This window comes from Cebidichthys violaceus, unplaced genomic scaffold (assembly GCF_023349555.1).
Source record: "Cebidichthys violaceus isolate CVI_PGR_0920_01 unplaced genomic scaffold, fCebVio1.0.p SCAF_129, whole genome shotgun sequence".
Classification (NCBI taxonomy): Eukaryota; Metazoa; Chordata; class Actinopteri; order Perciformes; family Stichaeidae; genus Cebidichthys; species Cebidichthys violaceus.
The window spans coordinates 197,533-222,500 of NW_027176295.1; the positions used below are offsets into that span (position 1 = coordinate 197,533).

Below are 24,968 nucleotides of genomic sequence, written 5' to 3' on the forward strand. Positions count from 1 at the left end.
ATTCCTCAGTTAGATATTCTTTCAATTGGCTGTAAGAGAAGCTATAAATTGGTCCACCACTTTGGTTCAAACTCATTTAGTCCACACATTCATGCTCCAATACAGACACATTTTAACATCTGTGTCTGAGTGATCTCTGTTTCTGAGGAAAGCTCTCAGGCAGTTGTACGCATGTCTCTGGATATTGAATATAAGCCATAATACCCACAATCACATCAGATAATACCCCGTGATAAACAATAACACACACACACCCCTCCAGACGCTGCTCTTTGTTGGGATTGCGGTCACACACTCGTACCTGGAAGCATCACTGCAGACATGATAATCCCAGTAAGTAAATCCTCAGAGGGATTACTGCTCTGTTGAGGTGAAGTCACACCAAAACCTTCACTGAGCTGGAATAAGACTGAACACCGGCGGGAAAACCAATGAATGTAAGATAACAAAAGAAAAACAACGGTCAAAGAGGAGAAAAACATCAGTTAATGGATGAATGTTAATGGACTCAATTATCCATAATAACCATTTAATCTGTTCAAAAAGCATAAAAACTCTTTAATTACTCAACTCTATCAACAAATAAATAAATAATAACCCAAGAAACATTATTATTAATACATTAACATTATTACTAACACATTAACATTGTTAACATTATTACTAACACATTAACATTGTTAACATTATTACTAACACATTAACATTGTTAACATTATTACTAATACATTAACATCATTAACATTATTATTATTAATACATTAACATTATTACTAACACATTAACATTGTTAACATTATTACTAATACATTAACATCATTAACATTATTATTATTAATACATTAACATTATTACTAACACATTAACATTGTTAACATTATGACTAATACATTAACATTGTTAAAATGATTACTAATACATTAACACGATTAACATTATGACTAATACATTAACATTGTTAAAATGATTACTAATACATTAACACAATTAACATTATGACTAAACGTTCAAACTAAACAAACAATAATACATTAACGTTGTTAACAGTACTAATGCATTAACAATATTAGCATTATTACTAAGACATTAACATTAGTACTAATACATTAACATTTTTAACATTCTTACTAATACATTGACATTATTAACATTATTACTAGTTCATCGACATTATTAACATTATTACTAATACATTCACTTTATTAACATAATTACATCTGGAAGCAACAAATGTTTTACTGGAAAAATGGCTTCAACGATCCAAATATTTAAAAGTTCTGTCAATTGACTAATTGATGAATGGACTAATTGATTAAGGATTCAAGGATTAATGGACTATTGGTTCCAGCTTTACTTGTGATAACTTTTGGGGAGGTTAATTTATGACTACACATTCTATTACATTCTAATATATACTATAAATATGTTTTATATCTAAAAATCTTAATTTGTAAATTAAGTCAGTAAATGTAGTGGGGTAGAAGTAGAAAGTGCCATGAACAAAAAGTACCTCAAATCTGTACTTATATAGAGTACTCAAAAGTCAAGAAAGCATCACAGATTCCATCCATCAGGTTTATTGATCTCATTGATCTTCATCTCTTTCAGGAACGTTCAAGAACGGGATTGCGGAGGGGGAGGTGGACCCCACCTTCGGCCCCCTGGAGGCCATGCGACTCTCAGTGTTGACGGACTCGCCGGTCTGGGTGATCCTCAGCGAGGTGAGACCGCCTGGACTAGAACCAGATTAAAACCAGTGTGACCCACAACAACTTGGTTCTAAGTAGGATATTCAACATCTTAAAGCCGTTCCAAAGAGGGTTTTGGAGGTTCAAGAGGTGGTGTTCTGGGTTCTGGAGGAGGTCTACAAAGGCTGCACAAGTTTCAAAAAGGTTTTCTGGGTTCTTGAACAGGTCTTGGATGCAGTTCAAAGCATCTTGGAGAGACTTCAGTGGATTTCAGTGATGCTGTGGATCAAGAGGCCCTTGAAGAAGTTCCAGGGACTTTGACAAGATATCTATGTATGTTACAAAAGTGCTTGATAGGCCTCCAATGTGCCTTGATAATGTGTGAGTACTAGAGGATGCTGTAGGGGTTCTTGGACTGTCTTCCTTAATGTTCAATGGATCCATGATGTGGTCCCTGAGGAGGTTATTGAGCTCAAACAGCTACTGAGGCTGTGATTGTGTTAAATCGAGTACCAAGGATCCTCAGATCCTGATTACTTTGGCTGTCAAGGATGTTCCAACTTTTATGTCGAGATCCAAAGTGTTCAGTTCATGAGGAGGACTGGGGGGTTGTTTTGGGGGGGGTTGCTAAGGTGCTTTCAGCAGGTTTTGCTGTTAGGGTGTTCCAAATGTTCATTCAGAGGAATCATTTGTCAAAAGGTTGTTTATGATGGAGTGTTGGTGTCCTTGAAAAGGTCCCAGGGACTTCAAAGAGGGCTCCAAGTATCAAAGACCAGGCTCTAGGGCTTGTCAGGAATGCCATTTTAGGAGTGTGTAATAGGATTTCAAGGAGTTTTAGAGGGGGAGGAGGTTACAAGAATTCTTGAAGAGGTTTCAGTGGTCCCAGGCATCCTTCAAAATCAGAGGGTATTATAGAAGATTCTAGGAGTGCTGGAAATGAATGTTTGATGGGATTCCAGGCATCCTGGGGGGGGGGTTCCTGATGGAACTTGAAAGAGATTCATGAGATATTTCTGAGGTGATGAGTAAAGGGTTCTTGAGAAAGATCAGATGTTGACGTAAACAACCTCTTGAACGTCTGGTTTCTCTGCACATTCACATTCAGCCCAACAACGTAATCCTTAAAAACTATTAAAACAGTCCAAACTAACTGGAAGAGTCTATTTATCTTTTGTTTTAATGGAAGCAAACTGCCCTCAAAGTAGTGCTGGTGTGAAGGATTAGTTCACCAAAGAGCAGCACTGACCCCTGACCTTAGACCTTTCTTTGAGGAGAAACTGTGTCCATGTTAACCCTTTAAAGAACGCTTTAGTCCGAGAGGCTTTTTAAAAGTGTTGTAAAGGACCGTTGTTGATCCGTACTGACCCCCCTCACAGATTAATAACTCTATCGTTAACCGTCACAGTGAAAATAAAGTTTAACGTTAACCATCACAGTGTAAATAAAGTTCTCCTGACGATGGTTCACTTCCAGTACTCAGTAGAACATGTGGTTCTAGTCTCTGATCTCTGATCATGTTCATTGTTAACAACTAATCAAGAGGAGAGCTAGTAACGTTAGCAGCACCGCTAACGGCTAACCAACGGAGGTTCACTTCAGTTACACTATGATGCCTTCAGGCTCTGCTCAGTGAACATGAGGACTGGCTGAAGGTACATTATAACGTTATCATGATATGTTCACATGTAATCTGTAAAATGTAGTTTTGGTGATAAACTACATTTATCACCAATATATATACATATATATATATATATATATATATATATATATATATATATACGTATACATATATATATATATACGTATATACGTATATATATATATATATATATATATATATATATACGTATATATATATATACGTATATATATATATATATATATATATATATATACGTATATATATATATATATATATATATATACGTATATATATATATATGTATATATATATATATACGTATATATATGTATATATATATATATATATATATACATATATATATATATATATATATATATATGTATATATTCTGGATCCTTGTAGACCAGCTGCTATAATCAAACAACAGAGAGATCTATATCTGTTAATATGGATATCAGCGGCAAAAAAATGTGGATCTTTAACAGTTCTATTTGCTCTCTTTTTTCTTTTGTATTAAAGTATTTTCAAACCGTTTGAGCTCTACATCCTCATACTGGTCTGAACTGGATCGCTTTAACTGCATGCTGTGTGCTGACCCTGGTCTCATACTGGTTTCTCTGGTCTCCCCTGACGCAGATCTTCATAAAGAAAGCAGAGTGAAGCTCTCCGAGGCTCTCGGTCACCAGATCCACACCAGATCCACACCGGCGGTGCCACAGCGCCTCCGTCTGGCCGGACCTCGCCGCTGCACGCGGATCACAGACTAGAAAGTGGACTCAGACGCTGCTGTCGGTTGAGAGTCTTGTATTTATGTGTACATACAGGAAGGTAGATGTTGAAAACACTGGTAATCGCCACGTCCTCTGAAACCTGCTGCTTCAAAGACTCAAAGACTCAAAGGCCTCTTTCTTATCTGCAGACGGTTGGTCCGGACCTTTCTACCAACACCCCCCCCCCCCCCCCTCCCCCGCTCACCCCCCCACAGTAACCGTGTATGTGCATATATGCATAGAGATGTACACACTTCCATATGAATGCCCTCTCAGTGTGTCGATGTGTGTCTGTAGCTGCTGCTCGGGGGGTTCAGAGGTTTGCCTTAACGAAGACGAAGAGCAGCGAGCCCCGGACAAAAGTACCCAGAATCCTTTGCTGCGACCTCGGCCTTGAAACTACTGACGACGACGGCTGATGTTTTACTGTTTCAAAGAAGTCTTTTAAGGTTGTTTTATTTCAAGTTAACTGAGGCCTTGTTACAGACGTTCTACTTCAAAGTACTCTACTGTACTCTGTTCTACTTCACAGTACTCTGATGTACTTCACAGTACTCTACTGTACTCTGTTCTACTTCACAGTACTTTGATATACTTCACAGTACTCTATAGTACTCTGTTCTACTGAACAGCACTTTAATGTACTTCACAGTACTCTAATGTACTTCGTGGTACTCTACAGTACTTTAATGTACTTTACATTAAAATACTGTGAGTACATTACAGTGCTAGTATATATTACAGTACTCTAACATACTCTGCAGTACTCTATAATACTATAAAGTGCTTTAAAGTACTGCACAGTACTGTAGTTTCCTCTGCTGTCTTGAGAGATTCTCCTCTTTTCTTTCTTCCTTTACAGTTTTCTCTGTTTTGACTCTTTTGGTAAAACAACAGTCTAGTTTAATTTGTATTTCTCTGTAAAGACGTCTTTTGTCCTCTTGGATTTTGTTTCCTCAGATTATTATTTTCTCTCTTTGTTTGTTCCCTCGGTTCAGTTATTAGTTCCCTCAAATTCTAAACGATGAGTCCTCCTCCTGTGTTCAGACGATGAACGAGGTTTAAGATCCTGAATAAGATCAAACCAAGACTCAAAACTAGTAACTAAAGAAGTCAAATTAAAATGCAGCCAGTTAAACGATGGTTTTATGAGACTTTCATGATTTAAAAGAAGAAGAAAAATATATTTAGTCACCTTCAAATGAACAAATCCATTATCAGTTATTGATTTTTATTAATGTGTTGGATTAAAGAAAACGTTTCTTCCAGCTCCTCCATGACATCACCTCTTCTGTCAAAAACCTCATCTTTGGGCTTCAGATGAGAAACTGAGCGTCTCTTCAAGCTTCAGGAAAACATCCCGAGTCGTCTTTTCTTTTCTTTGTAAGATGCACTGGAATGCATTGCTATAATCTTGTGTTTGTCTTTTGTATCCTTTAGATAAAACTCTATTTAAATGATCCTAAACTTCTATCCAATCTGTGACTTGTAATAAAGACGGAAATTTAAAATGATTTTCTTTCTATTTTTGGGTGTAGGTTTGTGATGGGGGGCATATTTCTGTGAATGTCGTCAGGTTTCATCAAAAATGACGAAATCCCAACATCACTCCACTGTGACGAAGCTGATTAATCTCAGGAGAAGCTGCGAGGTATGAAGTCATTTAAAATGTTATGCAGAAATAAAAACAACCCTGTGAGGTGACAGGAAGTGATCCAGAGTGACCATGAAAGAAAGTCTGTCATGTTTACTCAGTGGTTACACATCATCAATATATGTCCAAATAGAAACAGCTACTTGGTTAAATTAAAAATGTGGTCCGGTGATGTCATGTGTCACATGGATGAAGGTCACATGACTCCCAACAGCTCTGCACTGAAATGCTGAGAGAATGAAAGGGACATTTTTGGGGGAAATATGCTCATGAGATGGATTTAAGTCATATGTGTTCAGTACAGAGCTGAAGGCAGGATTCGGGTTAGCTTAGCTTAGCATAGTGAATGGAAGCAGAGGGAAACAGCTAGCCTAGCTCTATTTATAAGAAATACACAAAAATAAACGTACTAATGTGTGGTTTTAAGGTAAACTGTTGTCACTGTGAGGTTGTCCAGTGTAATGGGGGGGTGACCTTTGTTATTTTGCATTTATCTGTAAAATGTACCACATATAAACAATAATTAAACAAACAATGTGTTATATTTATCATGTTCAAAATGGATGACATCTTTACCCTCATTTTTAATAATATTATGGTTAGTTTTACATAATATATAAACTTTCATTTGAGTGCAAAAAGGAACTGAATGTTTACGAGAAAATAAATGCGCTAAAGATTCTGGTATTTTCCTCATGAAATCTTCATCTCGCAGTCCTTTTTCATCAGCCAATCAGCGCGCACTTCCTCTGAGGGCTCGACCAATCAGCGCTGTCCACGAGGTTCGGCTCTGGGAGGGGGGGGCGGGGCTAACTGTCTTGTCCGACCGAGATCCCCCCCCTCCCCTTTTGACCAATCAGCTGTTGACAGTTGACAGGACACGTCAAACATTCCCTCCCGCTGGCCAATCAGCGACGTTGGTGGGAGGTGGCCTGTGCTCCTCCAATCTCCCATGTGACGCTCCTCAGTCGTTTACATCCGAGAGCACGGAGGTGAGTAAAGAGACCGATAAACGGCACTTATTCCCGGGGAAAACACAGCGCGTGAGTAGCGTCTTCTGATAAAACGTCGGTTTATTTATACTCTCTGTGCGTGAATTATTAAAATAACGTCCGTTAAAAGCCGTTAAAATCAAAAGGCTCCGTGGCTCCAGCATGCCGTTAGCATTAGAATGGCTAACTGGAGCTAATTAACTACAGGTGAATTAAGCTAGGCTAGTTAGCATGCTGCGTTGGCCTCACGGAGAAACGGTTGATCCTCTGAGGACACTGTAAAGATTTAAAAGAGCCGGTACTGGAACATAAATGGCATTTATACTTTTAAGGTAAAGTGGTGTAAAAAAGACCAGCTGTCAAAACAAATGAATGAGTCGAGTGTCAGGAGGTCAGTTAGCATGTTAGCTTGTTAGCATGCTAGCTTCATCGCTCTCGCAGAACCAAACTGAAACATAAACGTCAGTTATAATTTAAAGGTAGTGTTTTAAAATTAGCATGTTAGCTTGCTAGCATGTTGGCTTCATCGCTCTCGCAGAATCAAGTTGCAGCTAAATGTCAATCAGAAAAAAAAAATTAAAAATTGTAAAGATTTAATTTTTTTAATATGTGAGGCGTTTTTTGTAGAAACCAGTATAACATATGCATATAAACGTAAACATATGTCGATGTTAACCATTGACTATTTGCAACCTGTCAATAAGTCATCGTGATTAATCATTCACTTTTAAAAATGGAGGAAATAAATCTAATAAAATTATACAAGACATCTATACATATTCTATTTTGGATGAAACAGGACAGACTTTAATGGCTTTGTTTTCTTCATTTTTTTACCATTTAATAGTGTTTTATTATATAAACATGCATTCAATGTAGAGCATTGTTGAAACAAACAAGTACAATAAATCTAAGATGCTTTTTAAATTATTAAAAATGCTCCAACTCAGACGCTATCAAGGGACATTTATTTAGATGTTTGTTTAAATTATAGTATTGAAGTAGTTATTAATGGTTTAATAACATCAAACTCCAATTAAACTTTACATATTTAAATCTCCTACACAGTAACTAGAAGACGGTTTAATGTCTGCCCGTATTTAATATTTCTTGACCTTATTGTCTAAAGTGTTCACCAGTGATCCTCTGATGTGTTGAGTACAGTCCGTCCTCTTTTAAAACAAACCTGTTTGGACACATTCTGAGGTGTTTGGCACAGATTCAAGGACAAGAAACATCAGTTGTAAGAAATCCTCACATCTGAGAAGTAGTGATTAATCATTCCGCGACCGATCGATCGCTCCAACCTCTTTCTTTACAAAGTCGCAACCATGTGACACATTCATGTGTTCATAAACGTCCTCTAATGAGTCGATTCATGACGTCGTGGCGATCCGGTCTCTCAGGTGAATCCAGCTCAACCTGCTGGTTTTCAGCAGCACCTCCACCGCCTCTAATATTTAAGTTATTCAAATACAAGTTTATAAGCTCGCATGCTAAGAAATGTACTTATTTAAAAATTATATTTAATAAGATATAGACCACAGTCTGACTAATTAACGGATGTAAAGCTCTTTAGACTTCAGTCGCTACACTGATACCAAATAAATCCACAAACTTAGTGACGTCGCTGAATCTGCATTTTATGACCAATGCCGAAAAAATCATCTTCGTAAACACCGTGATTAGTTTTTTCTGATGTTTTTTTTTCTGTAACAATAGATTTCTTTGAAAGTTTATTCTATTTTTTTCCTTTTATTTTTCATTGTGACAAATGCTTTAGGACACATTTTTAAAATGTTAATATTTTAAATAAAAAATAGTTTTTATAATAACAAAATATCAGTTAAATTCTACCGTTTAGCCCGAGAATTTTTATATATATATATATATATATATATATATATATATATATATATATATATATATATATATATATATATATATATATATATTCAAGAAGGGGAGTTATTAAAATCATCTTTTGCTCTCACATGTAACATAAAGAGTTTTTGAAGCTCACTGTCTGTCGTGAGGCACTAAAGGAAACAGATGAGTCACACATTAGTCGTTGAGAAACTCCAGTCAATCATTCAGTGTTTATATTCACTGATTCTGTTTAAATAGTAACCCTCCGTCCTGTTGGGACTCTGGAGTCATCCTCCAAAGCACCGCGTCTCCTCCATCAGACCCAGGACCAGTTCTGTTCTCAGACGCTGACTCGGAGCAGCAGACGTCCTGCAGGCTCTACGGACTCTTAATGTCAGATTAACTGTAACATCCAGCCCTTCAGAGAGGAGACGGACGGCTGTTATCGGCCAATCGGAGAGACATGATGGAGTAAAAACATCTGTATAGACTCAGTCACTCGTACGGAACTCCAACATGTGGATTCATCCGCCGCAGAAAGTAGTCCCCAGTAATCTATCCTGTTTGAGTTACAGAAAATTACGTGATCATTTTTTTTCTACTTTATTTGCAGTAAAATAAATAATAAAAAAATAAAATAATTAAAAAAAATAACTTTTATAAGAAACAAGTCAAATCCAGCAGTTCATTAAATTAACTAGTCAACTGTATGTGTTGTAAATATATAAAACACTGCTTTTAATGTCATGATTTAATGTAAATATAATATATTTAATGTAATACAGAGAAAGACTACTAATGTGGTTGTTTTAATAAATGACTTCAGTTAGTAACTAAGTCTACGTAAACAACAACCAGCAGAATTATTTGATATATAAATATGTAAAATTGTGATTAATCTACAATATACATTTTTTTTATAAAAAATTTTTTTATTAAGATTTGTACAAATTGTGTGTAGAATCATCCAAGTTTAATTTTTAGAATATTATTCAGGTTAATCACAATGATTTCCTTTGTTGAGCCCTAAATTAAACTATAACTTTATGAGTGTTTCTTTAGTGGGAACAATAAAAGATGACGCCGCACTGATCCCTTTGAGCTGAACACAAAGAGAGGAAGTTTGTCCCCACATCAGAGGACAATCAAGCAATTGATGCTATTTTTAGATGAAAAATTACTTAATTTGCTCTTAAAATATGCATAGCATAAAATGATTAATCAACATATTGATTCAGCTGTCTTAAATTATTCAGTTTTCCTGAACTCTTCAGCGACCCCCACGCTATGTCGCCAGACGGCTTTAATGCTAAGCTAACAGCTAGCGCTGGTGGTCACACACTGTTAGCCAGGCATGCTAATCCTGCTGCAGGCTAATCTGATTATCAGTGACAGTCTGCAGGTTAACACACAAAGAGATTTGAAGGATTATTGACTTCTTATTGAAAGAGAGGAGCTGATGTTCATGTGTTCATAACTCATCTTTTATTTCATACATTTAAACATCATCTGAACACCAATCAGTTTTACATTTCAAACATATTCTGTATTTCAGTTAGATGAAGAATAATTAATTAATAAAATAAAACACTGAAACATTTCGTTATTTTGCTGTTTTCAGCATAAAGCAAATTATTTATCTTAAAGTGAAAAATATTAAGAAATAAGATTTACTTCAACAATTTGAGTCTGAGCCAATTTAAAGAAATTTAGAAACTATAAATGTAAAAACAAACTTAATGAGTTATCTTAGTTTTATAGATGTACAAATTGTTGTGTGTATATATATATATATATATATATATATATATATATATATATATATATATATATATATATATAAATAATATCCTTCCTGGGAACATTTAAACGGTTGTTTTCCCAAAAATGGACGCTAACAATAATTATGTGGAGTTCTTTTGTAACTGAATTAATGCTTAAAGGATAATAAATGGATTTATGAGTTCATGACGGTGGGAAAATATACTGCTCAGTTTATAAAGTGAGCTCTGTTATTTACCTGTAAACAGTGTGTGTGTGTGTGTGTGTGTGTGTGTGTGTGTGTGTGTGTGTGTGTGTGTGTGTGTGTGTGTGTGTGTGTGTGTGTGTGTGTGTGTGTGTGTGTGTGTGTGTGTGTGTGTGTGTGTGTGTGTGTGTGGTAATCCCTCGGGGGGTAATCTCGTTAAGGTTGCGTGTTCCGTGAGTGCTGGTCCGTCACCCGGACGACGCGCGTTAACGACCCATGTGTGTGTCTGTCTTAATGAGTGTTGTCACAGTTTGTGATGAAATAGTTCTTTATATAAAAGTCTGTAGAGACGTGACCGTTTGTGAAACATAAACAAACAGATGTGCTCACTCCCTCGTCTCCTCCTTTCTCCAGACTATGGATCAGAAGGTCGGGTTGTTGGTTCTTCTTCTGGCCGTTGGCCTCCTCTGCCTCAGCTTGGCTCCTGTTTCTCAGGCTGAGGACCTGATGGAGGACGTTCTGGGTGACGAGGCGGACGTGGAGGACGATCTGGATCTGGGTATTGCTGGAAGAGAGGAGGAGGAGGAGGAGGAGCTGGAGGGAGACGTTCAGGACGATGAGGCTCCTCCTACACCCAAAACTCCTCCTATACCCAAGGTAAGATGTGGTACTGATGGAGTACTGATGTTGTTGTACACTAAACTCTCATCACTAAGAAAACAAGCAGCTTTTTTTGATGGTTTTTACAAAAAACTCAACGTTCAGTTTTAAAAATCTCGCCTTTTGTTTGTCGTTCCACCATGAAAACTCTTCTTCTTCCTCCTCCTCCTCCTCCTCTTCATCTTCATCTTCATCTTCTTCTTCTTCAGGTGATCTACAAGGCTCCAGAGCCGATGGGGGAACATTTCATCGCTGAGTCTTTTGACCGAGGGACACTGGACGGGTGAGTGTCTTTACTGTCTTCATACCTGCTGGTCGTCTCTGACCAGGTGTGTTTGTTGCTGAGCTCACCTGTGTGGTTTCAGGTGGGTGCTGTCCAGCGCCAAGAAGGAGGACGCTGACGAAGACATCGCAAAGTACGACGGTAAGTACTGTGTTAATGTCCTCGCATGAAGTACATGCAGTGATGGGGGAAGTATTCACATCCGTTACGTCAGTCTAAGTACTAATACCAAACCATTAAAGTACTCTGATACAAGTAAAAGTATGAATACCACACAGTAGAAATACTCTGATACAAGTAAAAGTATGAATACCACACACAAAAAGTAATCTGTTACAGTAAAAGTAGCAATACTAAACGGTAAAATATAATCTGTTACAGTAAAGTAATAATACCACGCTGTACAAATACAGTGTTACAGTAAAACTACTAATGCCACACTGTGAATATACTCTGTTACAGTTTAAGTACTAATCTCACACATTACAAATACTCTGTTACAGTAAAACGTTCCTTCAGTAAAAATGTAGTTAAAGTATTCAAACTTGACTGTTGTACTATTTATTTAAATTTTGTGTATATATATATATATATATATATATATATATATGTATATATATATATATATATATATATATATATATATGTATATATATATATATATATATATATATGTATATATATATATATATATATATATATATATATATATATATATATTAAAATTAATTAATGTAAAAGCAGTATTTTACTTTTTGAGACGTTAAACTGGAGGAAAAGTGACGACGATGGTGATGATGACGATGGTGATGATGTGTAATCCAGGTAAATGGGCGGTGGAGGAGATGAAGGACACTAAGCTCTCCGGTGATAAAGGTCTGGTCCTGAAGACTCGAGCCAAACATCACGCCATCTCAGCCCAGCTGCTGAGACCGTTCACCTTCGACACCAAGCCCCTCATCGTCCAGTAAGAAGAAGGCGGAGCTCTCCACGACTGCTCTCACCTGTCGGGTGTTTTCATCGCCCTCGTCTCTTAACATGTCCGTCTCCTGTTCTCAGGTACGAGGTGAACTTCCAGGCCGGCATCGACTGCGGCGGCGCCTACGTGAAGCTGCTGAGTCAGACTCCAGACCTCAACCTGGTCAGTTTGACTCGTTATACATTAATGGAAACATTCACACGTATTTGTGTTTGTTGTTGCATGATTTTAATATTAGAGTTGAAAAAAGAGACTTTAGTCTCTAAACGTGTCCCTTTGTGTCTTCAGGACCTGTTCGGGGATAAAACTCCGTACACCATCATGTTCGGACCCGACAAATGTGGAGAAGAATACAAACTGCACTTCATCTTCAGACACAAAAACCCCAAAACCGGAGAGTATGAAGAGAAACACGCCAAGAAACCCGACTCAGACCTGAGGACGTACTACACCGACAAGAAAACTCACCTGTACACGCTGGGTAAGACACACCTGTACACACTAGGGTAGGACACGCATTAATCAGCGTCCAGGTGTGTAACTCCTCACTGTGTCGCACCCCCCCCCCCACACACAGTGGTGAACCCTGACAACACCTTTGAGGTGCTGGTGGATCAGACGGTGGTGAACAGCGGCAGCCTGCTGACGGACATGACCCCCGCTGTGAACCCCGCCGCTGAGATCGAGGACCCTGACGACCAGAAGCCAGAGGACTGGGACGAGAGGCCCAAGATCCAGGACCCAGCCGCCGCCAAGCCCGAAGACTGGTTAGTATACATACTTCATAATGTAGAAGACTGGTCAGTACGCATACTTCATAATACAGAAGACTGGTCAGTACGCATACTTCATAATACAGAAGGCTGGTCAGTACGCATACTTAATAATACAGAAGACTGGTCAGTACGCATACTTAATAATACAGAAGACTGGTCAGTACGCATACTTAATAATACAGAAGACTAGTCAGTACGCATACTTCATAATACAGAGGACTGGTCAGTACGCATACTTCATAATACAGAAGGCTGGTCAGTACGCATACTTCATAATACTTGAAAACAGGATATTTCGTTTAAAAGGGTTACAAAATGTTTGATTATTGATAGCAGGCTGAGATTATGGATTACGGATTGCTGTTGTGATCTGTGTGACTAATCCGTGTGGTTGTGTATGCAGTTGTTTATACTTACATGTATGTGTCCTGTCTTTAGGGATGAGGACGCTCCTGCCCAGATTCCAGATGAAGATGCAGTGAAACCAGACGGCTGGCTGGATGACGAGCCCGAGTACATCGGAGACCCCGACGCCGTCAAACCTGAAGACTGGTGAGAGTCGCGACATGATGACCTCCGATTGGCTGATTTTAAGTAGGACTCTAGACCCCTTGCTCACCTGTCTGTCTATGCTTCCTGTCTGTCAGGGATGAGGACATGGACGGCGAATGGGAGGCCCCTCAGGTCCCAAACCCCGCCTGTGAGACCGCCCCCGGTTGCGGTGCCTGGAAACGGCCGATGATCGACAACCCCAACCACAAGGGCAAGTGGAAGCCCCCCATGATCGACAACCCCAACTACCAGGTGAGTTTGTAACCTCGCAACCTGTTGTGAGGCGTTCAGGTTAATTTATAAGGTAAAATTTGTGTTTTTGAGCCGAACTATTATTTTTACTTTATCATAAAGAAGGCTGTTCAGTATGCATACTTTATCATAAAGAAGACTGGTCAGTACGCATACTTTATCATAAAGAAGACTGGTCAGTACGCATACTTTATCATAAAGAAGACTGGTCAGTACGCATACTTTATCATTAAGAAGGCTGGTCAGTACGCATACTTTATCATAAAGAAGACTGGTCAGTACGCATACTTTATCATAAAGAAGACTGGTCAGTACGCATACTTTATCATAAAGAAGACTGGTCAGTACGCATACTTTATCATTAAGAAGGCTGGTCAGTACGCATACTTTATCATAAAGAAGACTGGTCAGTACGCATACTTTATCATAAAGAAGACTGGTCGGTACGCATACTTTATCATTAAGAAGGCTGGTCAGTACGCATACTTTATCATAAAGAAGACTGGTCAGTACGCATACTTGGTAATACAGAAGACTGGTCAGTACGCATACTTTATCATAAAGAAGGCTGGTCAGTACGCATACTTGGTAATACGTGAGACTTAATCGGGTTAATTTTATTGTCCTCAGGGCGTCTGGAAGCCGAGGAAGATCCCCAACCCGGCGTTCTTCGAGGACCTGCAGCCATTCAAGATGACTCCGTTCAGCGCCGTGGGACTGGAGCTCTGGTCCATGACCTCCGACATCTTCTTCGATAACTTCTTCATCACCGACGACCGCAGCACCGCCGAGCGTTGGGCCGCTGACGGCTGGGGGCTGAAGAAGGCTGCCGAGGGCGCCGCTGATGTGGGTGAACTGGAGCCGATTCATTTGTTGGGTCAAATATAAATACATCTATTATTAAAAGTAGAACAAATGACTATGAAGCAGCTTTAAACGAAGAAATAAAAACTAAATCAGAGGTGGAAGTAAAAGTAATTTAGTTTAGACATGACGCTATGACTGAAAGAAAAAATATCAAATGAAGTCATGACAAAAACAAATAATTATTATTATAAATAATTAAAACAATCATGAAAGACATCTAAATATATATTTACATCTGCTTCTCTCAAGTCAACTACTGTCTGGAAGTGGAGTATACTTTCAATGTGATGATGATGATGACGACGACACATGAACATTATTCGTACACAGGAATCTGTATCAGTGTATACTACATTTAGAATACTTTCACCTCTTTACATTGCTGTCACAGACCTTTTAGTGATCTATGATCTCTACTGCTGCCTCCATCTGTTGGTATGTTTGTTATTGTGTGACTTGTGAATCTGACCTCTTTAAAACACTTAAAGTCACAGTAACACTAAGTGATGGAGGCAGCAGCAGACCAGACACTCCTGTTATTAGAGGCAATATTAGTCTGGTGGTTTTGAATAGAGGATAGATAATGGCTTCAGTGTCTTGTAGTTAAGAGAAGGTGTTGGTCACCATATGATTGATAACCCTGACAGCGTTTAAAGACTGTATTCATGTGTTCATGTTTTATTCTTTGTGTTGTTGCAGCCCGGTTTGGCTACTCAGATGATGAGCGCTGCAGAGGAGCGCCCGTGGCTCTGGGTCGTCTACGTCCTCACCGTGGCTTTACCGGTTGTCCTCATCATCGTCTTCTGCTGCACCGGCAAGGTAACACACACACACACACACTGTACTGTTAGCTGGGTACAGGAGTCTTTATACCTCGAGGGAAATGCAGAGACGAGCTGACTTAAAGTTCAGAGATGCCAGGTCGATGTACCTGGAATGTTATCTGAACCGCCCTGGTGTGTGTGTGTGTGTGTGTGTGTGTGTGTGTGTGTGTGTGTGTGTGTGTGTGTGTGTGTGTGTGTGTGTGTGTGTGTGTGTGTGTGTGTGTGTGTGTGTGTGTGTGTGTGTGTGTGTGTGTGTGTGTGTGTGTGTGTGTGTGTGTGGCTTCCACAGAGGTCTTCAGGATCAGATCAGGGTCAGTTGAGTCTCAGCAGCTTACAGGAAGAGTTTAACGAAGCCGGACGCCCAAACCTGGTGACTGCTGCCGATAGAGTAGCTTCACGTGTTTGTGTGATCGTTGTTTCTGTAGTTTAGACGTCTGTGTTCTCGTGAAATAAGAACTGCACTTCACACTTGTACGTTACGCAAGTTTATTAATATGTTCTTGGATTGATTGGAAGAAAGTAACTGTTTTGAGGTTTGAAGTCATGTTTCATGTAGAATCATCTTTCCAGGTCCAAAGAGATTTGATGATTTTCCTTTTAATAATTTTAATTGATTTTAATATTTTTTTTCTCAGAATTGTTTTGAATTTTTCGGACATTTAACAGCTTTTCTGCTAAGATTTTTGCTGCCTGCAAGAGAGAGAATCTGGTTATCTGGTTCAGTTTTCGTATTAAATAGATGAAAACGTGCAGAAGCAGAGAATCTTTGGTTCTTCTTTAAGGTGAAGATTCTGCTGTGAAACCGTTTGAGAGGTTCTGAATCTGTGAGGTCGAACTCAAGAGTTTTACCTGTTTTTGTTGTGCAGAAGAAGAGCTCCGAGACGCCGGCAGCCGAGTACAAGAAGACCGACGAAGCTCAGCCCGACGTGAAGGAGGAAGACGAGGAGGAGGAGGAGGAAGAGGAGGAGGAGAAGGAGGAGGAGAAGGCTGAAGAGGCTGAAGAGGCAGAGAAGAGCAGTCCAGGTATCTACGACGTCTAGACTTCAGGAAAACTGAGCTCACCCGTCTGTCACCGTCGCTCTCACTGACTTCAAATCCTTCTCTTCTTTCAGCTGCAGAAGAGAAGAGTGACGGAGAGGAAAGTCCTGCAGAGAACGAGGAAGAGGATGCAGAGAAGGAGGCGACGTCTGACGATGTGAGGAGACAATAGAAGGGCTAATATCAGTGTAGTGATGCATTCAGGTGCATTTGTTTGGAGTTTTCTTGTAGACCAGAACTAACTGACGTGTGAAAGCTATACTGGATTTTAGCTCCGCAACATACAAACACAACTTTTTAGATTAACCAGTTTTCCTGCAGAGCCGGCGTACCCTGTTGATATTAAAGTATTAAATATTAAACTGACCACATGCTGACGTTATTTTCTACTGTTCAAGAACTCGGATGGAGCTCAAACCTTTCGTCTGTAAATGTTTTGGGATGAATTCAAACCTTAAAATTACTTTTCTCCTCTAGAAGTTGGAGGACGACGTTCTGCGGAGATCTCCCAGGAACAGGAAGGTCAGAAAGGACTGATATCTCTGAATCCACAGCCCTGACCTCCACACCACCTCCCACCCCCACCCCCCACCCTCTAAAGTATCTCTCCCCTCCCCCCTCCTTCTACTGAAGACTAAATGGAACCCCGTGGAAGCAGCGAAGCCGACTAATCAAGACCTCCAGCATATATGGACGCCTGCTCATGATGATGATTCCAGTATGAACAGGACTGAGTTAGTGTGATTTTTAGAGGATTTTTTTGTTTATAAAAGATTAATTGAGATTAACTAAAACTTCCTGCATCATTCCACCTGAGCAGACTCAAACTCACGGGATTAACGCGTCCCGTCTGCCGCACCACCGCCGCCGCCTGCTCACCGCCCGGCGCCGTCCTGAGCTAGCAGAGCGCCGCCTGACCAACGGCCTGCTAACTAATTAGCTCTCAGCTACTTGCGATAAGTCTCCTGACTGATGGAAATTTGGCCTTCGACACCCGCTAGTTAGCCATCGATCTGAAGTAGCCACCAACAGGATGCGAATGAGCTCACCGTCAGTGTGCTAATTATCCAATAAACATTCAGAGAAGTCTTGCCAATTAGCATACCAAAATGCTGCTTATTTGCCCATGATCAGATGTTAATTAGGCTAACAGTTGTGCGAATTATCCAACCAAAAGTCTTGCCAATTAGCCTGATAACCTTTCAAACAGTCTAGTTTGCCAGGCTAGCAGCTAGCTATGTATATTCACCTGCTAACAGTTGATTTATTAACCTTCTGGGAGATTTATGACCCTACAAATGATCAGGGAGTGAACCCACCCAAAAGCATTGCTAATTAGTCTCCTAGCATGCTAATTAGCTTATGAACAACTTGGTATTAATTAGGCTACTTGTACTACAGTTTTAAAGCTAACGTCACACAAACTAATTAGCGTTAACAACGGGCTGCTAACAAGCCCACAAAATAGTGTAATTCACTTACCAACAACTAGCTAATTAGCCTGCTAAGCCGCTAATTCACCTACTAACAGTTGGCTCATTAGCCTTTTTAGATTTATCAAATTAGCTAGTGATTAGCCACCGTGCTGATATTTAAAAATGGCCGCTGATACATTTTTTCTTCCTTTTTTCATGTCTCGTTTTCTAGTCATTTAGTTGTTTTGTTGTAAAGCTGTTAGCTCCACACACAGCGCTCATGTTTCCTCCGTATTTCTACTGTCGTGTTGTCCTGATGGCAGCGGGGGGGTGGAAGGTCAGAGGTCAGAACATAAAGTGGTTTGAGACGTAGATTTGACTGTAAAATGTCAAATGTTTTTATTTGTCGTAACAAACGCAACAGCAGCTCTCAGGTGGACGGACATCCAGCTCCTCTTTCTTCAACCCCACATGAAAGGAAAAGGCACTAAAGGGAGGAAAAAAAAGCGCTTAAAACCCTCTCACCCTCTCACCTGTGACACCTGAACACCTCCACCAATCACACGCTCTCCTACATGAACCCGTGACGGGAGTTTAGCACCATTTCTGTAACACAGACGGCACTTCAGCGTCACGGACTACTATTCTCTGAAAGAACATTGACGAAATAATCTTAACTCAAGGGTCACTTACTAGCCTTTTTTTCTCCCGGAGCTTTCAGCTGCGTCTCTTGGTCTTCATTCAGCGATGGAATTTGACGAAAGATCATCCGTGACAGAAGTGTCAGTTTGGCAAATCTTTATCCGCTGATCAAGACTGAGATGCAGGCGAAAGCTCCAGTAGAAAAGCTAGTAAGTGGACCTTGAGTGAAGGTGAAACAATGACCCCAACATGTCAAACACACGGCTGACGTTTATTCTGCCATCATTACCCTCGTTTATACATTCATAAGCATTGTACGTTTTTGCGTGATTTATGTGATTACGTCACGTAATGATGTCATCCGAAGAAACGAACCACCAGGCGCCGCCAAAATAAAACCAGAGCTGAAAATCTTTAAAGTAGTTTTGAAGTGTTTTCACAAGTGGCAGTAGTTCAGACTCTGACCTTTCCTCCTCAAGTCCCCGTCAGGACGTGAGGAGTCATCTCATGACGTCTGTAAACATCCTGAGTTATGTGTCCTCTCTCTTTTTTTATTTAGTTTTTTATTATTCATCCTGAAATCCTTTTTTAAGGATTATTTATAATGCAGAAGAAACTACAAACCCCTGACTTTCTACTTCTGTGACCGAGCGAGAATCATTGTGTGGCATCAGTGTACAGCTTTGGAGAGCTTAAAAAAAAAAAGAAATGATAATAAAAAAGCTGGATTTGTGAGTCTTGAAGGTGTTTGATAAAAAGAGAAGTAACTCCATGAGTCTTGTTCCCTTTGATGTGTCCTCTTTGTGTCGTACGTTTTCTGTGGATTTTAAATTCAGGTCAGGATTCTTGATCGGCGTGCCGATTGGCCGATGGGGATGATGGTGGGCGGGGTCTCTGGCTCAGATTTCGGGGGGCTTGAGGTGGACTTGGAGGTCCATAACCTTCATTTCCCTCTTTTTTGATATATATTTTTTAGGGTAAACGAGAGCTAGTTACATGTTGGCTGTGAGCTCTGCTGCTTGTAGTCTGTATTGTTTCTTCTTTGACGTCCGGCCTCCAGCAGCAGTGTTGCGTTCACCATCCACAATGTTTCAGCCGTACTCTTCATCGTCTCTCTTCTAAATGTGTTTTTGTCTCAGATTTATTTCTGTGCGTCTGGCTGAAGCTGCCGAGCTGAACCGACTGTAGACTGAACGCTGTATCTGCTGGTAAACAAACTTCACGTGACTCTGTAACTCTGTACCTTTATTATTATTTGTTGACATTGTGTTTTCAACTAAAACGTTAACGGTTGGTCCTGCAGCCCTGTTTCTGATGTACACACTATATGTAGAGAGGCGGACTAAAAGGTCCGGCTTTGAAAAGAAATACTGTGACGATGCAGCCGAGGTGTGTGAGTGTGTGTGTGTGTGTGTGTGTGTGCGTGTGTCTGTGTGTGTGGACACGCAGTCAACTTTTGTTTTGATGAATAAAAAGGCCAAATGGAAACAGAACGCGAGGCTCAACAAGTGTTTCATTAATGTGACTTACATTCATTTCTTAGAAAGAAGACGTAGACTTTTCCCTTTAAGTCGTCATGAAAAACTACCATATAAATAAACTTAATATTTATTATATATATATATATATACTTATTTTGAAAAAGTGTCATTATCTTTAAGTCATTAATTGAAAGTACGTCATTAAGATGAATCACGAAGAAATTCTATTACAACAGAAAAATATGGAAAAACAAGAACAAAATAAATGTGTATGAACAATAGAATAACAATTAAGTGTAAAGAAATAATGTAAAAAAAAAGGTTAAATACAACAGACTAAAAATATAAAGTGTATAAGAAATTATATTCAATGGAAACTAAGATATGAAAGTAATATTAAGCGTAATATTCAGAGATATATTGCAGTTGAGGTTGAAAAAGTAATATTGCACATGATGTGGTTAAAGTGTCATTATGTCACTGTGCCAATTGTTGGTAAGATAAATATACAATTCTGTAATTCTTCAATTGTGTTGATCAGGTGAACAATAGCAGCACAAAGTGAACAAATAAATTGTATTATAAATTATATATATTATATATATATATATATATATATATATATATATATATATATATATATATATATATTATACATTATATGCATTACTCTCTGCTGTAGGTTAAGTATTCCTCACTCTCTATTGGCTATCTTATCCTGTCAATCACCGGTGAGGCGGGAGCAAGGACATTCCTCCTGTCGCTGATGGGAAGAAAAAAAAAAGAGAAAGTTTCCAAGATGGCGGAGTAGCCTTGCCTGTCCGCTGGAAAACAATAGAAGCAGCACCGACGCGTTAGCAGCGTTAAACCCGTGCTAACTGGACTGAAACCGCTCTAAAACCACACATATCCCGACTCGGGCTCGGGTTAGGTGGGGAGGAATATCCGCACCGGGAGAAATTTACATAAAGAATGATGCTTTTATTTAAACGTTTCAGGCTATTAGCCACCTAGCATGCTAGTCAAAGCTAGCTAACTGGTAGCCAAAAACATAGTGTTAGCAGCTAGCGGCTAACGGTTACAAGGAGGCGGAGGATCAGCTGTTTGCTAGACAGACAGATGCTGTAGGAAGGAGCGGACAGACAGCGACGCTTTCACAGTAAGTCAATTTAAATAAGATTAAATTATCTGGGGAAGTCTTGTCGTTTTGTTTCCTCGTAAGTGTTAAATACTAAAAACACAATATGGGTTTCATTAGCCAAGTTTGTGAAGTTGTTAGCCTAGCGCTAGCCAGCTAAGCTAACTAGCTGCTAACCAAAGCTAACTACTTTTTTTAATACTCAGGAGCATAAAAATAAAGAAAGTTTCAGACAAGCTGGAGACCCGTTACGATGACGTTATCGTAAACAAATACATGGAAGTGTAGCTAGAGAGCTAACGCGAGCTAGCTCCCTAAAAATTATCTAATTTAATGTTTTTAAAGGAATTCTCGACGCTCCAACTTTGATTTTTTTTTTTTTTTTTTTTTTTAGTGGAGGAATGTTGCTAACTTAACTTAGCTCACAGTGAGTTAGTGTGATACCGAGAGAGCACACTGGTTCATGTATATGAAAGTAGTGTAATTGTATTAATTACATAAAAGTAGCCTTAGTTTGTTGTTGTTTTTTGATATAAACCGCAGAGATTAATCAGAGGTTTCTCTGGGTTAAACTCGGGCGTAATGTGGCTCTAACAAGACTCCAGTAGCTCTGTTTTTATTTTTGTTTGAATTGACACAGCAAGTTAAACGAGCTGTTCTATTTAATAAGAATATAGTGAGTAAAAAAACCCTTAATTTTCCGTTTTTCGGCAGTGTGACTGAAGGCCATTAGCAAGACAAAGGTCGCCTCCATGGAGCCAGTACGGGAGTCTTTGTAAAGGGAAGAGGGGGTGTTGCAAGAAAAAGAGCCCAAAAATCAGCATTAGGGGGAGTATAGTGTAGCAAAAAAGAGCCCAAAAATCTGCTTTAGAGGGAGTATAGAGTAGAAAAAAAGATCCAAAAAATCAGCATTAGTGAAGAGTATAGAGTAGAAAAAAAGAGCCCAAAAATCAGCATTAGTGAAGAGTATAGAGTAGAAAAAAAGATCCAAAAAATCAGCATTAGTGAAGAGTATAGAGTAGAAAAAAAGAGCCCAAAAATCAGCATTAGTGAAGAGTATAGAGTAGAAAAAAAGAGCCCAAAAATCAACATTAGTGAAGAGTATAGAGTAGAAAAAAAGAGCCCAAAAATCAGCATTTTTATGGACGAAACCTGAGCCGGGGTAGTTTTTTTTTTCTTTTATATATTGATGATGGCGGATTTTGTTACACCGCGACACAGCGCGGTGATGGAGAGGCTCCGCCGGAGGATCGAGCTCTTCCGGCAGCATCACAACAGCTGCGAGAGCCGCTACGAGAACGCAACGCTGGAGCGGCTGGAGCTCGAGAGGCAGCAGACCTTCGCTCTGCACCAGCGCTGCCTGCAGGCTAAAGCCAAGCGGTCCAACAAGCACCGGCAGACCCAGCCGCAGGCCAGCGGAGACCAGACCGGGCAGAGAGCACAGGGTGGTGGTGGAGGTGCAGAGCTCGTAGAGAGCGGAGGGACGACTGCGGAGCAGAGCCGGAACAGCACCCTGATAGCGGTGAGTGAGCTCTGATGGACACTGATGCTGGATGTTGGAGCTTGAACACACCACAGCACTGACTCCTCTGGTTGTATAGAAGTCTAGTCTAAAATGACTCTACTTCTCTCTTGATTTATTCCCTCAGTAAACATTGTAAACATGAGTTTATGGTCTCAATCTCTAGTTTACAGTCTTCTTCAATACAGCATGATGTTCATTTAGTACATTATGCTCCATTTAGAGTCAAACACACCATAATGCAGCCTAAGAGATCTATTCATTTCCTTGTCTCTATGTCTCCTCAGCTCCTCATCTCGTTAGCTATAAATCTCAAAGTTTCCTCTTCCCCTGGTCTCCTCATCCGCTTGTCTCCTGGTCTCTTCAGCTCTTTGTCTACTCCTCTCCTTGTCTCCAAATGTCCTTGTGTCCTCGTCTACTGGTCTCTTACACTCCTCTTCTCCTTGTTTCCTTGTCTCTTCACCACAGGCTGGTGGTGCATTAATAAACCAGCGAGAGGAACAATCAGGGGCAGTTTAAATCAGATATTTGGTGTTTTTACAGATTGCTTTTTAATCAGAAATGTCACTCTGACTCTCAGAACAATACTATCACAAAAGGTTTCTCGTGTTACATGTGACCAGATATCAGTGGAGGGTAACATGGTACAAATAGTGAACTCTGTATTTAACTAGTGAGATTAAAACAGCGGCGTCCTTCTGGAGATAATCTGGTTTACTGTTTGTATTGAAAGGAGACTTTTGAAGGTCTCTTTTGCTGTTTATTAAATAGTTTACATTGCAGAAGAGTCTTAAGCATAAACAGTTTTTACATGACGACATATTAGAAACTCAACAGCACAAATTAGACCCTCGTAATGAGTCAACACCTATAACAGTCTTATAATATTGGAATAGACCGATATTAGCAAGGTGCACCTAATAAAGTGTATATGTACTTAAATATACAGCGAATGATAACTTAAGAAGATTACTTTTAATTTTAAGTCCAAATCATATCCAATCCATATATTGTTTAACTTGACATTAAAGTGTGAACAACTCAAAAGCAAGAGAACAACATTAGGTTGTAAACAAAGTAAGTTTTTGGCTTGATTGATTATCTGAAATAAATCTGAATATTTGATTCGTTGCTCCGTCAGTTTGTGGTGCTGCTGAGCTGTTAAACATCAGATCATAAGATCCTGTGACTGCTGGTTGATTTAAGATGATCACACTGATCACTGTCTGTGCTGAAGCTCCTATTGGTTGAAGCCACTGGTCTCTCTGTCTCTCTCTCTGTGTCTCTCTGTCTCTGTCTGTGTGTGTGTGTGTGTGTGTGTGTGTGTGTGTGTGTGTGTGTGTGTCTGTGTCTCTCTCTGTGTCTGTCGGTCTGTCTGTCTGTGTGTGTCTGTGTCTCTCTCTCTCTCTCTCTCTCTCTCTGTGTCTGTCTGTCTGTCTGTGTGTGTCTGTGTCTCTCTCTGTGTCTGTCTGTGTGTGTGTGTGTGTGTGTGTGTGTGTGTGTGTGTGTGTGTGTGTGTGTGTGTCTGTGTCTCTCTCTGTGTGTCTGTCGGTCTGTCTGTCTGTGTGTGTCTGTGTCTGTGTCTCTCTCTCTCTCTCTCTCTCTCTCTCTGTGTCTGTCTGTGTGTGTGTGTGTGTGTGTGTGTGTGTGTGTGTGTGTGTGTGTGTGTGTGTGTGTGTGTGTGTGTCTGTGTGTCTCTCTCTCTCTGTGTCTGTCTGTCTGTCTCTCTCTGTCTGTCTGTGTGTGTGTGTGTGTCTCTCTCTGTCTGTCTGTCTGTGTGTCTGTGTCTCTCTCTCTCTGTCTGTCTGTCTGTGTGTCTCTGTCTCTCCGTCTCTCTCTCTCCCTGTGTGACTGACAGACAGAGGAAGTGTTGTTTTGGGTCTATCTGGTCACATGATCTCTTCCTCTCTGGTTGTGGTTTTCTTCCAACAGACACAAACTGATCCGTTGAA

The 24,968-nt window shown here is 39.7% G+C and overlaps 3 protein-coding genes across 4 annotated transcripts in view; all 3 read left to right on the forward strand.

Moving 5' to 3' along the window:
* mgat4b (alpha-1,3-mannosyl-glycoprotein 4-beta-N-acetylglucosaminyltransferase B) overlaps positions 1–5,620 on the forward strand; it is a 69,723-nt gene extending 64,103 nt beyond the window's left edge. The window contains exons 14-15 of the mRNA XM_068707072.1: positions 1,609–1,721; positions 3,973–5,620. Of these exons, the coding sequence (XP_068563173.1) occupies positions 1,609–1,721; positions 3,973–3,996 (137 nt within the window). The 3' untranslated portion in view covers positions 3,997–5,620. The remainder of the gene's footprint in view (positions 1–1,608; positions 1,722–3,972) is intronic.
* Positions 5,621–6,720: 1,100 nt separating this feature from the next.
* On the forward strand, positions 6,721–20,368 carry canx (calnexin). The gene is made up of 15 exons (XM_068707073.1): positions 6,721–6,803; positions 11,002–11,244; positions 11,457–11,530; positions 11,613–11,671; positions 12,356–12,497; positions 12,590–12,671; positions 12,798–12,990; positions 13,087–13,276; positions 13,724–13,837; positions 13,933–14,089; positions 14,720–14,935; positions 15,656–15,775; positions 16,647–16,803; positions 16,893–16,975; positions 17,296–20,368. Exons 2-15 carry the CDS (start codon positions 11,005–11,007, stop codon positions 17,353–17,355), a joined length of 1,887 nt encoding a protein of 628 aa, XP_068563174.1. The 5' UTR covers positions 6,721–6,803; positions 11,002–11,004; the 3' UTR covers positions 17,356–20,368.
* Positions 20,369–21,154: 786 nt separating this feature from the next.
* The window catches only part of maml1 (mastermind-like transcriptional coactivator 1), a 22,261-nt gene continuing 18,447 nt past the window's right edge, over positions 21,155–24,968 (forward strand). Inside the window, exons 1-2 of one of the 2 annotated variants that reach the window (XM_068707075.1) lie at positions 21,155–21,515; positions 22,716–23,016. In XM_068707075.1, coding sequence (XP_068563176.1) covers positions 22,723–23,016 — 294 coding nt within the window. In that variant the 5' untranslated portion in view covers positions 21,155–21,515; positions 22,716–22,722. Of the gene's footprint in view, positions 23,017–24,968 lie in introns of both variants that reach the window. The other variant, XM_068707074.1, reaches the window with a different exon arrangement.

What these genes read in the sequence shown, in the direction of transcription:
- canx (XM_068707073.1), top strand. Translation starts at nt 11,005, where the DNA reads ATGGATCAGAAGGTCGGGTTGTTGGTTCTTCTTCTGGCCGTTGGCCTC. An exon ending in GCCGTCAAACCTGAAGACTG is followed by an intron (nt 13,838 to 13,932) that starts GTGAGAGTCGCG and finishes CCTGTCTGTCAG; the next exon opens with GGATGAGGACATGGACGGCG. An exon ending in TCTTCTGCTGCACCGGCAAG is followed by an intron (nt 15,776 to 16,646) that starts GTAACACACACA and finishes TTTGTTGTGCAG; the next exon opens with AAGAAGAGCTCCGAGACGCC.